Genomic DNA, 17868 nt, shown 5'->3' on the forward strand with positions numbered 1-17868 from the left:
TTTAGTTTTAGAAGGAGGAAAGAATTTCTCTAGAAAAGCTCTTTCACATAATTCCCAAGTTGCTATCTTTTCTCTAGGCACTGTTCTTAGCCACACCTTTGCCTTATCTCTCAAGGTGAGTGAGAATAAGCGGAGTTGCATTCCATCAGAAACTTCATCATCAAATTGCTGGGTCTCACAGATTTCCAAGAACCCCTCTAAGTGGTCATTAGGATCTTCTGATGGTAGTCCTCCAAAGGTGTTCTGTTTGAGCATATTCACCAGAGAAGCTGGTACAGTAGCTCCAGTTTGCATCTCCCCTCCAGGTATCCCACGAGCTACGGGTGCAGAGTAGTCCCGAAGCGGTAAATTATTTCGTTGTGCAGCCATGTCAAATTCTCTAGAAAGGTTTCTTTTCCTTCTCAGGAGAGTTCTTTCAATCTCAGGATCTAGTGGTGTTGGTTTCCCAAGACGTAGAGATCTCTTTTGCATTAACCCTAAGGCACTGCAAAAAAAAAAGAAAGTGACCCGTGAAATCTGAATTGGAGAAGTAAACACTAAAAAAAAAAAAAAATTATTTATTTATTTAATTTTTTTTTTTTAAAAAAAAAAAAATTTGAATTAAAATAATTGTAATTTAAATCAAGAGACGTAGTCCCCGGCAACGGCGCCAAAAACTTGATGTATGGAAAATCGCAAGTGTACGGTTGTCGTCAAGTAATAAATATCGAATCACAGGGACTACGTGTTTGACCTAGAATTACTAGTATTTTAATTTGAATTTTAAAACAGATTGAATTTTTGTTTTGAGATGATAAGATCAGATTTGATGGTAAAAGAGATAGTAATGCAATTAATGAATAAGATAAAACTTTAAGATAAGATAAGGAGATTTCCGGGAATCTAGGGTTCGCACAAAGAGTTCCAACATTATTGAATTATTATTTTCATTAATTAATTCTATTCCATCTTGAAGGTAGTCTTAACCTAATTTAATCCTTGCACCTTCTCAGGCTACGAGGACGTGTTTAATTAAAATTAATCCCTACTCTCGTGGTAATTACGTTCAATAAAACCCATTAAGATCTTTGTTAATCTATTGCTCCTCGAAAGCTTAAATCAACTCTCGTGATTTAACACTCAAGTCTGTTCCTTTAGGTTCCGATAATTAGGTTCTCCTCTCAGTTCATCCCTAATTATCTATGATTATGAAAATTAAGATTAATTGTTTATCATAATTATAATCAAGTTCTCCTCTCAGTTCATCCTTAATTAATGTTATTATGAAAAAAATAATATTAAAGTTCATATATAAAATATAAAAGAACAGATCAAGAATTGGAATAAAATTAAGAAACTGAATAATGCATTAATAAAGAGGTTCTCAGAGGCTAAGCCCTGATCCCAGAAAAAGGGAAACTACTCACAGGAGTTCATAGTAGTTCTCCAAGAAAAGAAGAATAAAAGAAAAGCAAACCTTAGAGTCGATGGCACAGGCGCCCAACCTTCTCCAAGTGTCAAAAACTAAAAAACTGTCTCCGAAACAAAAATTCCCTGTTCTAGGCTAACCTCATCTAATTTATAGCCTAAAAGGGTAAAAAGGTAAAACTACCAAGATAAAAATCACAAAGATAAAATAAAAATAAAACATAAAACTTAAAAAGCTGGGACGCGAAGTGAATCACGGCCGTGACTGAGAATCACGACCGTGATCTTCTCTGGAGCACATCTATGAAGGGTCAGTGGCGTTCACGGGTGTGATTGGGAGTCACGGCCGTGATTTTCTCTGGTGAATCACGGGCGTGATTTAGTATCACGGCCGTGATTTTCCCTGTAGCTCAGCATTTCCTCTTTAATTCTTAAATCTTGATCCTGCTCAGAGAAAACACAACACATACCAAGAAAAGCATAAAGCAGGAAAATGATATAAAAATTTATTAAAAACATGAAAGATATGCATGATTATGCTATGAATTCTTGTGAATTAAAGTGCTAAAATACGAGTAAAATACACAACATCACGCCTTCACTACAATAACCCTCTGCTCCAAAGTCCTGTTTGTAGCTTTAATCCGAGTACTAGTTAAGGTAGGTTGTTAGGTGTTCGATCAGATTTCCTAGGGTAAGCTATGGTCGTCGAAGGGATAGTGTTGTCGTCTTAGTCTTCGTCTGGTGCAAGGGACTTGGCACATGACACCGAGATAAAGTTGTTGGAGGATTCCTCTAAGAGGTTAGGGTTACGTAATAATGTTGATTCTTCAGGAGATTCGTCCGGCTCTGACCTACCAGATGCCGAGATGGATCCCTGCGATTATAGACAAAAGTTCCCTCCCTGTGAGATCCCAGGGTATGAGTGGGTGGACGGCGAGGTGGCGGCCTACTTCTCACGTTTTTATGAGATGGCCGCCGTGGAGCGCCTCTTGAGGGTTTGTCGATTGGCCCGTTGGGAGGATATGGATCCTTATCTGGTCATGCTGCGCCGGTGCCTGCTGAGGTTCCTGGGGAGGCAGACATCGTCTTTCTTGCGAAGCGGGATGACCAGGGAGATTTCTTTTACATGTATGAATGTTTTTTCCAGGGGCTCGGAATGTCACTACCCTTGGACGATTTACAGATGGGTGTGTTGCGTGTGCTGAATGTTGCACCGACTCAATTGCATTCGAACGGGTGGGCGGCAGTTCAGGCCTTTCGAGTGTTGTGTAAATACCATTATATAAAACCGACTATAGGCTTATTTTTGCACTTCCTTTGTACCCGTCCTTCTAATAAGGCCGTGAAGTGGCTATCCTTAATAAGGCATGTTGATCGACCCTAGTTGAAACCCTTTATTCATCCTTTAAGGGGTTTAAGGCCGGATTCCTGAAGGTCATAATAGACCCCGTAGCCGATCGAAATTACTTCTACGATAACGAGGGGAAGCCTTTATTTCCATTCTATTGGACCCAGGTACCTCGGAACTATGATGAGTATCCGGTCGAGATGTTGATCAAGGGGGAAATCATGGCCCTTGCTAGTTCTTTTGCCGAAATCTCCTCAGCCTCATTTTGATTTAGAGGGTATGTAGTGTTACATTTTATTTTGGCATTCTTATTGAGTTGATGTGTAACTGTTTGGTATTTACAAGTTGGATGGCTTAGAAAGGACTTGGTCTTTCATATCAGCAAGTATTACGCAACCGAGCACGTGTAGGGACTTCGACTGAGGATCATAGGAGTGTGGCTATTGATCAAGTGCCTGGTGCAACCGAACCCCGGCCTCTGCCGTAAGACGTGGCATTGCCGAATCCCAATGCCAAGAAGAAGAAAGACAAAGGGAAGCGCAAGGTCGATGTAGCGGTTGTGCCAGACCCCCATTGTTCGAAGCATCGACGGCCAGAGGGGCCCTCCACTGATTTGGCCATCCCCTCGGCTATTGTGTTCAAGGAATTCCTATATAGGGATGTCCGACCTTCTCAGATGATGTTTTCGGACCTCTTCTTCGAGCAGGGGCAACACATGTTGGATTCGGCTACCCCCTCGGCCTAGTGGGCGATGGCTTGTGAGTTACAAGTCTGGGCCACGACGATCCTCGAAAAGCTTGCTCTAGAGCCGATGGCCGATGTCCATAACCTCTAAAAGAGTTTGGAGGAGACCAAGATGGCTTTTCAGTAGTCGGTAAAGGCGCATGAAGTGACCTCTAATGAGAAGTTACAATTGGAAGCCGAGGTGGCAAAACTGAAGGAAGCTCTCGGAGATATGGAAGGTCGAGCGATAGCCGTCGAGGACACCAAGAGGATGAGGGTGCAAGAGGTGCAAGAGATCTTGGCCTGGGAGGCTAGGGCTAAGGCCGACGCCAAAGCCTCTCTAGCCAGTTTCAAGACCGATTGTGAAAATAAGATCATCAGGGAGCATGAGGCCACCTTCATGCATGTTGTTCGCCAGGTGACTTATTTTTGTACGATTCCTCCCAACTTCTCTTTCGAGTTAAGCAAGGATTTCTACCGTGGGGAATACATGGACTTCACTAACATGCCCAAGGATGCCGAGCCGGACGAGGTGACCCCTCCTCGTTCGGCTGCAATCGAGGACCCCGGCACCACCTTGAACGGCGATGAGGATACCGAAGATGGTGACGACAATACCGTTAGCAGCGCGTAGGGTGTTCGACTTCATTTTGTTTTTTGGATGTACATCTGTTTTGTTTATAATGTATAGATTTAGGGTATGTTTTTGTTTCCTAGTCCGGTATTCGTCCAGTCCTTTGATTTTTTGGGCCATTAGTTTCGTTATGCAATTGTACCCTTGGCCATTAGTGTCATTTTATGAATGAAGTATTGATTTGACCATATGAATGGCTACTTTTTTTTGCATTTTTTCCTTTCGTCTTATAGTTTCCTAATTCATTGTGTTTGGTGCTGGTCTCGTCTTCTCTCGGCTAATTACTGAAGTTCTTCGGCCTAATATGGGTATTTAGTGGGCAATGTTTTTCTTTCTTTGCAAAGTTTGGTATTTGAAGGGTACTAAATTCCTTGACCGGCCGTAAGTACTTGGGAAAGCTTCGGTCATCGACTTTGGCCGAGTATGGGTACTCGGGAGGGAAATAGGTTGTCTTCCTTGGCCGAGTATGGGTTCTCAGGAAGGAAATAGGTTGTCTTCCTTGGCCGAGTATGGGTTCTCAGAGGGAGACAAGTTATCTTTCTTGGCTGAGTATAGGTACTTGAGAGGGAAACATTTTATCTTCATTGGCTGAGTATAGGTACTTGGAAGGGAAACATTTTATCTTCCTTGGCGGAGTTAGCGTGCTCAGGAGGGAAATAGGTTATCTTCCTTGGCCGAGTATAGGTACTCGGGAGGGAAAAATTTTATCTTCCTTGGCCGAGTTAGCGTGCTCGGGAGGGAAACAAGTTATCTTCCTTGGCCGAGTATAGGTACTCGGGAGGGAAACATTTTATCTTCCTTGGCCGAGTTAGTGTGCTTAGGAGGGATTCAGGCTATTATTGAAGGAACTCATGTGATTGATGCATAAAAATGACTTGTAATTCATTAAGTTGGTGCCTCGTTAAAAACCTTCCTAGTAAAACTTCTTTCACATTTTTCTTTAAAGAGGATAAAACCTGGGGTAGGAAAAGAGTGCACCGAAGTCAATTATACACATGAGAAATTCTAGCTAAAATAATGCTTTAGGTGGGAGGCGTTCCATGTGCGTGGAACGAGATTTCCTGACAATTCCTCCAGCTTGTAAGCGCCATTGTTTAGGTAATGCAGTATCTTGAAGGGTCCGTCCCAGTTTGGTGCTAGTTTGCCTTGCGCCCTACTTTTCCTGGCTTCTCTTGTAACTCTCCACACTAAGTCTCCTGCTTGAAATTCCCTTGGCTTGACTTTTATTCTGAACTTTCTGGCTATCCTTGTTCGACATGCTTCCATGTTGATGAGCGCTTGGTCTCTTGCTTCGTTGATCAGATCCAGTTCCACACTGAGTGCCTCGGCGTTGGTTTCTTCGTTGAACTGTCACTGCCTTAAAGAGGGTTCTCCTATTTCCACCGGGATCATTGCATCTGTACCGTATGTTAGCCGGAAGGGAGTCTCTTTAGTGGAACTCTGTGGAGTGCAGCAGTAAGCCCACGAGATTTCAGGTAATTGGTCGGGCCATGAACCTTTGCTTGTCTAAGTCGCCTTCTTAATTCTTTCAAAATGACTTTGTTTGTTGCTTCTGCCTGACCGTTGGTCTAGGGATGTTCTACAGATGTCATCCTATGCTTGATTTGTAGTCCTTCTAGGAACTCGTTAAAGCGACGGTCGGTGAATAGCAAGCCATTATCCATCATTAACGCGTATGGAACTCCGAACCGGGTGATAACGTTTTTCTAGAAAAATCTTTGGATGTTGTTGGCTGTGATGGTGGCCAATGCTTCTGCCTCGATCCACTTGGTGAAGTGGTTGATTGCTACTATCATGAATTTTACTTGTCCTTTAGCTGGTGGGAATGACCCTAGAATATCCATTCCCCAAACAGAGAAAGGCCACGGGGTTGTATTGAAATGCAACTCTTTTGCCGGTTGGTGAATTAATGGTCCGTGCTGTTGGCATGGCTTGCATTGTTGGGTGAATTTTGCACAATCAGCGGTGAGAGTTGGCCAGTAGTACCCGGCTCAGAGGACCTTAGTCGCCATTATCCGTCCTCTTGAGTGAGTTCTGCATATGCCTTCATGGATTTCACGGAGGACATACAACGCCTGGTCCGAAGTCAAGCACTTCAAAAGTGGGGATGAGACACCTCTTTTATACAGCTCGCCTGATACCAGGGTGTATCACGCAGTTATTGTTCTTAACTTTCGGGCTTCAAGTGGGTTGGTGGGTGATTCTCCGGTCAATAGGTAGTTGATGATGCCGGTCATCCAATCTTTATCCCCTTGTTGGATTTGTAAGCACTTCGATTCTACAATGCTTGGACTTTGCAATTCTTGTTGTATCACGCTACGGAGTTGGTTCGTCTTCTTACTACTTGCCAAATTCGCCAATCGATTGGCCCTCATGTTGAGCTCTCTAAGGGTATGGCTTATGTGAACTTCTTCAAAGGTAGACTTAAGCTTCTGAAAAGCATGGAAATACTGGAGCAATGTTGGTTCTTTGATTTGAAATGTCTTATTGATCTACTTTGTGACTATCTGAGAGTCTCTCCAACATTTAACTCTCATTACCCCCAACTCACTTGCCAGACGAAAACCAGCTGACAAGGCTTCATACTCGGCTTGATTGTTATAAGCTTTGAAGTTAAAGCGTAGTGATTGTTCTATCACCATGTTATCGGTCCTTCAAGTATGACCCCAGCTCCACTGCCTTGTAGGTTTAATGATCCGTCTACGTGTAATGTCCACACAACTTTCTCTAAGGGGGCTTTAGGATGGAACTTATTCAAGAAGTCAGCCATGCTCTAAGCTTTGATAGGTCCCTTTGATTCGAAGCGAATGTCGTATTATGATGGTTCCACCAACCATGCTACCATCTTGCCTACTAGCTCAGGTTTACGTAAAACTTTGGCTATGGGGTTGTCCGTTCTTACCACTATTTTGTGGCTTTGGAAGTAATGGCGCAGGCGTCAGGCCGTCTGTAATAATGCTAAGACTATCTTTTCAAGTTGTTGGTATCGGGTCTCTACCTCCTGCAAGACTCGGCTGATGAAATACACTAGAACTTGTTCTTTTCTTTCTTGTATCAAGGCAGCGTTGATAGCCTTTTCAGGAATAGCTATGTAAACTATGAGGTCTGACTGGGGGTCCGGCTTAGCCAAAAGTTGTGGTGCAGCAAGCATCGCTTTGAATTCTTGGAATGACGATTCAGACTCTTTGGTCCATTGGAACTTGCGGGCTTTCTTTAATAGCAACATTATTGGTCTAGACTTATCCGCCATACATGGCAAAAAACGTGTTAATGATATTATCCGCCCCACTAGGCGCTGTACTTCCTTAACGTTGCACAGGCTCCTCATGTCGATGATGGCTTGGCACTTATCGGGATTAACCTCTATCCCCCTTTTTGAGAGCATAAATCCTAGGAACTTTCTACTGGAAACTCCGAAAGTGCACTTTGCCGGATTCAAGTGCATGTGATGCTTTCTTACCTCATCGAACACATGCTTTAGGTATTTAATGTGATTGTTTGTGGAGTCAGACTTTACCACCATGTCATCTACATACACTTCTAGACACTTCTCGATCTGCTGGTGGAAGATCTTGTCCATGAGTCATTAGTAAGTTGCCCCCGCGTTCTTCAAACCAAACAGCATAACTTTGTAACAAAAGTTAGTTGACTCCGTGATGAACGTTGTTTTCCCCTCGTCTGGTGGATACATGGGTTTCTGATTATACCCGGAATAAGCATCGAGGAAGCTAAGTATTTGATGGCCTACTGCCTCGTCTACCAATGCATCAATATGTGGTAAAGGATAAGCATCCTTCAGGAAGACCTTGTTCAAATTCATGTAATCGGTACACATTCGCCATTTACCATTGGCCTTTTTTACTATCACTACGTTGGCTAACCAGGTGGTATAGTTCACTTCTCTAATGAACCCAGGTTGGAGTAATTTTGTAGTTTTTTCCCTCATGGCTTGTGCTCTCTCACTGTCTATCTTCCTCTTTTTCTGGGCAACGGGCTTGGCATCCACTACAAGAAAAATACAAAATAGCGACCGAAATTAGCGACCGAATTTTATCGGTCGCTATTTAGCGACCGAAATTTATCAGTCGCTGTTTAGCGACCGAATTAGCGACGGATTAGAGTGGTAGCGAGAAAATCGGTCGCTATTTACTTGTGTTTTCGGTCGCTAATACTGAACATTTGAATTTTTTAGCGACCGATTAAATTTCGGTAGCTAAATTTTTTCGCATTTTTTAACTAAAATTACAAAGCCAGGATTCGATCCTTGGTTATGGGGGTTATGAGCCAACAGCCATACCGTTATACCAACTTGATTTCTTAGTATTCTTGGGAAAGTAATATATATATATATATATATATATATATATATATATATATATATATATATATAATACAAAAGCTTATAATTTTATTATTTATAATTTAATATTGGATTTCTTTTGATTATAAAACATAGTAAATAAAATCTAAAATCTGTATTAGTTTCTTTGATAAAAATATTTAATTAATTTTAATATATAATAAATTTAATATCAAAATATTTATCTGGATTTGAGTTATAATTATTATAATCTTTTTGATTTAATATTAGATATCTTTTGATTATAAAATATAATAAATAAAATCTAAAATCTGTAGCAATATCTTTATACAAATATTTAATATCAAAATATTTATTATAATTTTAATTATGATTTTTATAATCTTTTGATTTAATACTGGATTTCTTTTGATTATAATATTTTAATGTGTTTTATTTGAAATACCACTTAAAATATTTTATTATCTTTTTATTTTAATTTATTATAAAATAATTAGAATATTTAATTTAGTATTATTAAAAAATAACTATTATAAGATTTAATTTATTTAATTTCATTATTTATTATAATACTTTTAGTCATTGTATTGATAAAAAAAATATTTTTAATTAAAATATATTTAAAAATTTTAGTTAATTTATTATCATTCACTTACTTTATTAAAAAGTGATAAAATATAATTTATTTTTAATTAATTTAATAAAATAAAAACTTTAAAATATATATTTAAAATCTGTAACAATTTCTTAAATATAAATATTGAATTAATTTTAATATATACTAAATTTAATATTAGAAAATTTATTATGATTTTAGTTATAATTTTTTATTATCTTTTAATTTAATATTGAATTTCTTTTCATTATAAAATATAGTAAATAAAATATAAAATCTGTATCAGTTTCTTTGATAAAAATATTTAATTAATTTTAATATATAATAAATTGAATATCAAATTATTTATTATGATTTGAGTTATAATTATTATAATCTTTTGAATTAGTATTAGATATCTTTTGATTATAAAACATAATAAATAAAATTTAAAATCTGTAATAATTTCTTTGATACAAATATTTAATATCAGAATATTTATTATAATTTTAGTTATGATTTTTATACTCTTTTGATTTAATACTAGATTTCTTTTGATTATAATATTTTAATGTATTTAATACTTTTGATTTTTTTTTATTTGAATTATAATTTTTATAATATTTTGATTTATTATGATTTAATTTTTATAATTTAACAATCCAACCCTTAAAAATAATGTTTATTTTTAAGATAAATATTATTTAATTATTTATATGAAACTAATTAAAAATTTGATAATAAATTAATATGATTATCCGACACAAGTGAAATTTAAAACAATTTCTTTATTTTAATCTAATTCAATAATAACATGTTTGATTTAAATTAAATTTTAAAAAATTATTTATTTATTTATTTTAAATAAATTAAGCACAAATTAAAAATATAAAAAAATGCTCATAAATATTTATTTTTTATTTTTTAATTACCATGCCTAATCACAATTCACATATCATCATCTCACACTTTGGCAGGATATAGTGGCCCATAGATTCAATAATTCAGTAATAATAATAATAATAATCAGTAATCATTATTTCGCAATTAACAAGCAGGTGAGGCGAGAGAGCGAGGCAGTCCCTCCCTCCGTTACAATTCACTATAGGGGTTTTCCCAAAATCTTAATTAATTAATTAATAATTAATTAATTAATTTCCATTTTCGTATTTTTTAGGTTAGTAGTAAGTAGTTTTGCCGGGAGAAAAGCAAAAAAGAAGGGGGAAAGAGTGAGTGAGTGAGCTAGTGGCGAAACCCGCTCACAATTTGGCATCAAATTTTGAAAACCACCCCACACACACACTTTCACCCTCCAGCGCGCCCTCTCATCAAACTCCAATTTCATTTCTCTCTCTCTTCTAATCCCAATCACAACGATTCTGTTCCCTTTCCATCCAATTCTAGGGTTTCTCTCAACGCTAGGGTTCCCAATTCTCTGGTCCCCCTCCCCCATCCATGGCCACCGAAACCCTAGAAGACTCCAAGCCTCCGCTCCACGACGCCAAATCGCCACCGGCCTCCGAGATTCCGGAGAAGGAGGCTTCCGCGGAGGCCGCTAAATCCGAGGATGATGTCGACGGAGCAAGCAACCGGGAAGTAGAAGAGGAAGACGCCGGCGAGAAGAAAGAGATCGACGAGGACGATGAAGAGGAGAAAGACGACAACGACGATGAGGAAGAAGTGGAAGAGGAGGAGGACGAAGCGGAAGAGAAAGAGAAAGGGAAAGAGAAAGCGAAGGCTAAGGGAAAGGGACGCGGCAAGGAGACTCCGAAGAAGAGTAAAGCATCGGAGAAGAAGGATCCAGTTACGCCGGCGAGTGAGAGGCCAACGAGGGAATGGAAAACGGTGGAGCGTTACTCTGTGCCCTCGCCGGCCAAGTCTGCGAGATCCTCCGCTAGTAAAGGTTTCACAATTGAGAAGGTACACTTTATATTATTTATTTAATCTAATTACTTAATTGTTTATTTTCTGGGTTCGTGAGGACTGGAGTGGAGTGATCATGTTTTGAATCGTTTGGATCTGTTTGCTTTTTTTTTTCTTTCTTTCAGGGACGTGGCACGCAGCTAAAGGATATACCAAACGGTGCGCTTAGTTTCTCTTCTCAATTACTCTGTTGTTTCCGTCTTGTTGTTGTAGCCTTTCATCTTTAATGATTTCAATGAGGGTGCTGAGTTTTACTTGTTAATAATTACTTATGGATCAAGTAATTGTGAATGTTGTTTGAGGCTTTCTGTGATTAGGTCTGGAGTTCGAGCAATTGTGTTTTGAAGTGATGCCATGGCTTACTTGTTGTTGATGGTGTTTTTCTCGCTGTTCATTTCCTTTGCACTTTGTTTTTCATGTTTGTTTGTTTGTTGTTTTTTCTTTTTTACAATGATTAGGCTGCTGGGTTCCTGGTTCCTTTGTTTAAATATGTATAACCATTAGGTTTTAGATGCTTGCACCCTCAATGATTATGGATTTTAGTGGTTACTAGTGTGTTACTGAAATTGAAATTTTTGTCTCCTTGATGCAGGATATTACTCTTGCTGACTTAGCCCCCACCCACTTGATTAGGCTTAGGCTTGCTCTCAACTTTTTTGTGTTTTATTATGAAATCCTTAACTCACCAGATTGTGCTTGTAATCTTGCCAAACAGGTATATACCTCCTAGTTCATTTAATGAATTGAATGTGTCATGTGCTTGATTAATGTATGCCTCCTAGTTTCTTAACTACATGTAGCTTTCTATAACATCCTTTTTATTTTCTTTTTTCTCTGCATAATTACATAAGCATATATTTCCAAGAATTTTTTAGAGAGATGTTTAAATTAGATGTTGTAGAGTACATGATATCCATTTGTGGTGGTTATGGTCTAAGGGACATATCTTCACTTGGAAAAAGTGGCAGCATCTTGTTTCTTTCTCAAGATGATATATTCGTGTTATATGGAGAAAAAATGATTGCTTATAAGTCCATCTTTATCGATCCATCAACACCAAAAGGAATTGCTAGTGTGCGCTTGTGATTTGGTGACAATTTTCAAGGACAAAGTTCATGAAATATAATGCCAAAATATCTAACGAAAGCCACATTATGATAGAGTTTTTCTAGATAAACACCATATTGGAAAGTCTAATGAGTGAGCTGCATTGGTAGATTTTGGGAACTTCAAAACAAAATTGTGGCTATAAAAAAGTTCTAAATACATGACTCATGACATTGCACCATCTGTTATGAAATTTCAATGATGTTTCTTTTATCTGTTTTGATGCAGGCTGTGATATTTCCCTGCTGCTATTGTGGCTGCGGTGCTTTAGATCATAGTTGACATGCCAGCGATATCAATTATTGCCATATGCAAAAGCCTAGAAAACTGATTCTAACTTTTTACTGTGTAAGAATCCTTACCTTATTTTTCTTGTTGCGTGATTTCTTCATTTAATTAGGTACCTTCATGGAAACATGCTAACTGGTCCAATAACGCCTGTACTTGGCAATATGTCTATAAAAATAAGCTATAATCTAGTATATAATAATTCTAATAAAGTTGTTAAATATGATAATACTCTAGTATATAATAATTCTAATAATTCTTTCTTTTCTAATTATACAAGTTTAAATAAGGATAAATATTATTTTGAATCTAAGTCATGGGTGTTGGTTCCTCTGCTTATGTGAATCCTGTTGCAATTCATATTTAAATATTTTTTTTCATTCTAATTAGAAGTTCAACAGTAAGGATAAAAAAGAAGTTTGAATATTGGTTTCTATGTTCTCTTGGACATGATTTTCTTTTAATTAGATCATTATTTTGAATTAATACTTCCCTTGCTTTAATTGTGTAATAAATAGAATTGATAAGGTATTTCTTTGATCTTTAATTTGTTTTTGGGTTGCTAATACTTTGAGTTTTTAAATCTTTTTCAAAAGCTGAATTTGGTGTTTTAATCATAATTTCTAGAAAAAATTTACAAGGCACAATGAAATCTCTTTTGGCATGTCAAATTAATGGTTAAATTAATACTTCCCTATATTGCAGACTCGTGAGCAACTACTAAGTTACTATTAAGTCTGATCTTGTACATGTTGAATATGAGAGGAACAGAGGGAATCCAAAAGGTTATGAATTAGAAGAAAATATTTTTTTAATCAAAAGAAACAAAAGTAATTCTCAGATTTTTTTTTAACGGTTACTAAAATTTTTCACAATTAATTAAATATTATTTAGCATCATGTAATAATTTTGGGTAGTCTAATAATTTTATGAATGAAGATTAATAGCCTTTTTTGGTTTAAAATTATAATGTGTTATCCATGGATAATAAGGTCATCAATATTTTAAACAATTCATAGGTTTTGTGTTCATGTACTACTTCCAAGTCCACTTCTATCATACCCACATTAAAATTGACAAACTGAGAACCAAATAATAGTCCACACATGTTAAAATTGTCAACTTGTTCTTTTTTGTTTGTTTATATGTTTAATAAGATTCTCTGATCATGCCTAACAAAGTGTATTAATCTTCATGCTTTTCAATTATAATCGATCAATTGAAGTTTTAAGTAGTTTTTAAAAACTGCTTTAAGAAACCTGACAAGATAGATGCATTCGAGCCAAGTTCTTACTCTATGCTCGTTGTATTTGTTAGCATTCTTTGGGAGTTAAGATACTGTTCTAAAGTCGTTCCCTTACATGAGTTTTTATCTCATTCGCCATGCTAATTACTTTTACTTTGCTGTATTGTTGTTTCTCTAGATATGTATAAACTTGTGGCTTTTCTGACAACAAAATGAACTTCCTTGACTAGACATGTAAATATAACTTCCTTTGGTATGGAATATAAAATTTTAATGGACAGATTACTGTCTCTTCTTTTTTTCAAGAAAGTAGCAGACAATTTGAATTTTCGTTTCATCCTCAAGGGGTTTTATGTTTTGTCCTGATTCTCTTCTCTTGTTGTTACTTCTGCACTTAGGGTGCTGCCAAATCGTTAATAGAAGATGATTCGTTTTATACTATGAGTTTACTCAAGAAAGGGGCCAATTTGTTTATTTTCTTGTACTTGATTTTGTTATGTTGTTGGACTGCTGTTGGACACTGGCTATCACTTAGAAATTCCAATTCAGTTATGTTTTAATTTATAACTTAGAAATTATTCTTTTTTGTAAGTTAGTTATGACATTATATAAAAGGAAGCTAATACAAGTTCAACAGCATGATGAGCAGATGCAGTATATACTACGCCATCTCAACATTGACCCTTTAAGGCCAACCCCTCCTGCACCGAGTACTACCCCAGATGATCCTGACCATGCTGTTGATGATGCTCTTGATGACATAGCAGAAGACCCTTAATTAAGCTTCTTTATTTTACTTGTTTCGGGATATTTTATTGTATTTGACTATTACTTTGTTCAAGTTTAAACGTTTTATGTTATTATTGTGTTTTTAGCATACTATATTGACATACTTATATTTTATTTAGTTTTTACTATAATATAAATCTTCTTTGATAAGATTTTGTCTTTTAGTATGTTCTAGTTTATTATTATAAATTGTGTAATAAATATATTGTTAATTACATATTCATTAACAGGTATAAATTTATAATTAAAAAAGAATTTAAAAATACTGGTATATTTTAGTGACCGAAATAGCGACTGAAATTATTTGTAGCTAATTAAAGTTATTAGCAACTGAAATAGTGACCAAAATAATTGGTGGCTATTTCAAATTTTTAGCGACCGAAATAGCGACCGATTTTATCTGTATCTATTTTAGGTTTTTAGCGACTGAAATAGCGACCAATTTTATTCGTACCTATTTCAGTTTTTTTAGCGACCGAAATAGCGACCGAATTTATCCGTACCTATTTCAGTTTTTTAGCGACCGATTTAGCGACTGATTTATAAAATGTTTTTATTAAATAAATACAAAAATTAGCGACGGAAATTGCTACCAAAAAATTCGGTCGCAAAATTGGTCTCAAAAGTTAGGAGACCAAAATTTTAGCGACGAATTTTTATTGGCTAGCGACTGATTTTTCGGTCGCTAAATTGCGACGGAAAAAATTTCGGTCGCTATTTGAAATAGCGACCAGGGTTTTAGCGACGGATTTTTTCGGTCGCTATTTCGGTCGCTGAATGAAATAGCGACTGAATTTACCTAAATAGCGACCGATTTTGGTGGTCGCTAAAATTTGATTTTTTTGTAGTGATCTTGACCGACTCCACTCTATGGTCATCATTTGAATGGGGTCTAACTCAAAACATGTATCTACTTTGATTTATTGGTGATCACCGATAACATTGATGTCATGTTGGTACCTAAGCAGCGGTTGTACCTTCAAACTAGCATAGTAGCATTCACGAGCCATTTTCTGATCGGCATGTAACATGATCACCGTGCCAGTTTTAGACGGGAACTTCATGGCTAAGTGAGGGGTTGACACAATGGCACGGAGCTTGTTTAAAGAGAGTCGTCCAAGAAAGATATTGTAGGAGGTATTGGTGTGTACCACCCCATATCGTACCTTGACTTTTTTCCCTTCTTGTTCGTTCCCGAAGTAGGTGTACAATTCAATGGTTTCTTGGGTGTCTACTCTCTCTCCTGAGAATCCAACTAAGGGCTCATGGTAGGGTGTCAGCTTCTGTTCGGGAATGCCCAATTGTTTGAATATTTTCCAGTATAAGATATTAGCTGAGCTCCCCTGGTCTGTGAGCGTTTTTCTCACAAGACAGTTATTAATTTCTATGCTGATTACCATGGGGTCGTCTTGTACTGGGTCGACCCCCTGGAAGTCCCTATTGGTAAAGATGATGGGCGGCATGGGGACTAAATCTGTTCGTGTTACCGCATTGATTGACCTAATCACCCTCAAGTGTGTCTTTCGTGTCAAAGAGGTTCCTCCACCTCCTGCGAATCCTTCAGCGATTGTATTTATCACCCTTCTCGGGAGATTTGTATCCCGTTGTTGATCATTTCATTCATGTGGGGGTAATTGGTATGTTTTCATCATATCTGCATGGGGTGGAGTTGAAGCGCGCTAGGACATCGTTAGGACTTCAGTGGCCAGGGCTTGCTCCAACACCTTGGCTCTGCTAGCATTAAGAGGCGTGTATTGTGCATACCTCGGTCCCCTTGTGGTTCTCTTGCGATCCACGATGTTTGGATGCGAGGTTTTGCTGGGTGTTCTCTGTCCCCTTCCCCCTTATTAGGTTCGGGTCGTGATAGGTTTCTAAACTCCGCCAACTCTTCCATTTGCATGTATTTGGTTGCTCTTTGTCATAGATCGTCGAGGTCTATAGGTGGCTTCTTACATAAACTATTCACAAAGGGCCCAGGTCGTAGTGTTGTAATGAGGTGGTGCATGGCTACTACCGAGTCCAAATCCCGAATGGCTAACGTCATTTTCCTGAATCGTCCCATGAAAGCCCTCAGAGGTTCCCTCTTTTCTTGGCAAATGTTGACTAAGGCAAGGGAGGTAAGTCGATGAGGTCAACTTGTGGCAAACTGGATACTAAAATGGGATGATAAGGTAGCGAAAGAGTCTATCGATCCCGGAGTGAGTCTTATGAACCAGCTTAAAGAGAGTCCTTTCAATGATGTAGGAAATACTTTGAACATGATGGCGTCTTCCTCTGTGAATAAACCAACTTGAGTGATAAAGGCGTCTAGGTGTTCCTTTGGATCGATAGTTCCATCATATCGTTCTAGAGCCAAATTTTTCCAGTTAACAAGCAGTCGGGCGCTGGTGACCTCGGGAGTGAATGATGTCTTCCCTTATCGTCTTTGCTGATCAAGCGTTGTTACCGTCGCTTCAACAGGTTGGTTGGGGATTCTTGTTTCCTTATACCATCCTGAGGATTCCCCTTGATCGTGTGTAGGCCTGGTATTCGGGATGCTTTGCGACGGATGCCATGAACGGTTGTCGCTCCTTAGTTTTGCATTTTCTTTTCTTAGAACGGATAGCTCGCGGACGTCCTTTTCCCGAAGTCTCCTCAATTCTAACATCTCGACCTTCAGCTACTTTATGGTTGATGATGGGTCGGCCAGTTGTGACTGGTACTCGTATGATTCCTCCATTCCCTCTCCTTTAGTTTGATTTGTCTGTTGACGGGGTTCTCGGGGCATCCCGAAGTTGTGGAAAGTTGTGTTTTCTTGTTGACTTCTCGTTGCTACCTTATCAGTTCATGGTCAAAAACCGTTCTGGCTTCGGCCCCACAATGGGTGCCAAAATGTTCCTTCCGGGAACACTCCTCCTGTCGTTCCTACTAACTAGTCTTCCGAATACCTAGTGATGACCGAATCCTGTCTTCAAGTGGTGGGGAGGGTACCTGCAAAGACACTTTGACGCTCAAGTAAGTATTCGGTACAGAGCAATAAAGGCTATTGTATTAAATAATCATACATGTCCCATCAGTCCCATCAATACCATATTTATAGTGACGTTCTTAGGCCTGGTGGGCTTTTGGGATTATTGGGCTGGTACACAAGGTTTTGCACATTGATTATAGCTAACGTGGATGTGTTTAATGTAATTAACACTTGCTTTACTTTACCTCATGGATATTCGTTATAGCCGAGTACCCATTTGGTATGTTCCTCTGCCAAGGGGGGTATTCGGTATATGTCCATTGGCTAAGGGGGTGCTCGGCCTATTCATTGGCCGAATGAGTGTTCGAATTGTTCATTGGCCGAAGGGGTGTTCGACTGGTTCATTAGTCGAAGGGGTTTCCGGCCTATTCATTGGCCTAAGAGGTACTCGACCTATTCATTGGCCTGAGGGGTACTCGGCCTATTCATTGGCCTGAGGGATACCCGGCCTATGGGGTACTCGGCCTGAGGGGG

General features: G+C 38.1%; 2 protein-coding genes across 3 annotated transcripts; one reads left to right on the top strand and one right to left on the bottom strand.

Moving 5' to 3' along the window:
- Positions 1-10189: 10189 nt before the first annotated feature.
- On the top strand, positions 10190-14154 carry LOC109793260 (uncharacterized). Of its 2 annotated transcripts, XR_014429778.1 has the most exons (4): positions 10190-10951; positions 11080-11113; positions 11547-11669; positions 12290-14154. XR_014429778.1 is itself a non-coding variant. In XM_083063953.1 (3 exons), the coding sequence occupies exons 1-3, from the start codon at positions 10487-10489 to the stop codon at positions 11561-11563; spliced, it is 516 nt and encodes a 171-aa protein (XP_082920079.1). In that variant the 5' UTR covers positions 10190-10486; the 3' UTR covers positions 11564-12230. The 2 variants fall into 2 exon arrangements, 1 of the variants encoding a protein (XP_082920079.1); XM_083063953.1 differs by lacking the exon at positions 12290-14154 and having other exon boundaries at positions 11547-12230.
- Positions 14155-15304: 1150 nt separating this feature from the next.
- On the bottom strand, positions 15305-15847 carry LOC145952030 (uncharacterized). The gene has a single exon (XM_083064251.1). The coding sequence runs from the start codon at positions 15845-15847 to the stop codon at positions 15305-15307; it is 543 nt and encodes a 180-aa protein (XP_082920377.1).
- Positions 15848-17868: the final 2021 nt, after the last annotated feature.

This window comes from Cajanus cajan, chromosome 9, assembly GCF_000230855.2.
Source record: "Cajanus cajan strain Asha chromosome 9, NIPB_CcT2T_4, whole genome shotgun sequence".
Classification (NCBI taxonomy): domain Eukaryota; kingdom Viridiplantae; phylum Streptophyta; class Magnoliopsida; order Fabales; family Fabaceae; genus Cajanus; species Cajanus cajan.

Excerpts from the sequence above, each read along its gene's own strand:
- LOC109793260 (XM_083063953.1), top strand. The coding sequence starts at position 10,487 with ATGGCCACCGAAACCCTAGAAGACTCCAAGCCTCCGCTCCACGACGCC. Across the intron at positions 10,952-11,079 it reads AAGGTTTCACAATTGAGAAG|GGACGTGGCACGCAGCTAAA; the intron begins GTACACTTTATA and ends TCTTTCTTTCAG.
- LOC145952030 (XM_083064251.1), bottom strand. The coding sequence starts at position 15,847 with ATGCCGCCCATCATCTTTACCAATAGGGACTTCCAGGGGGTCGACCCA.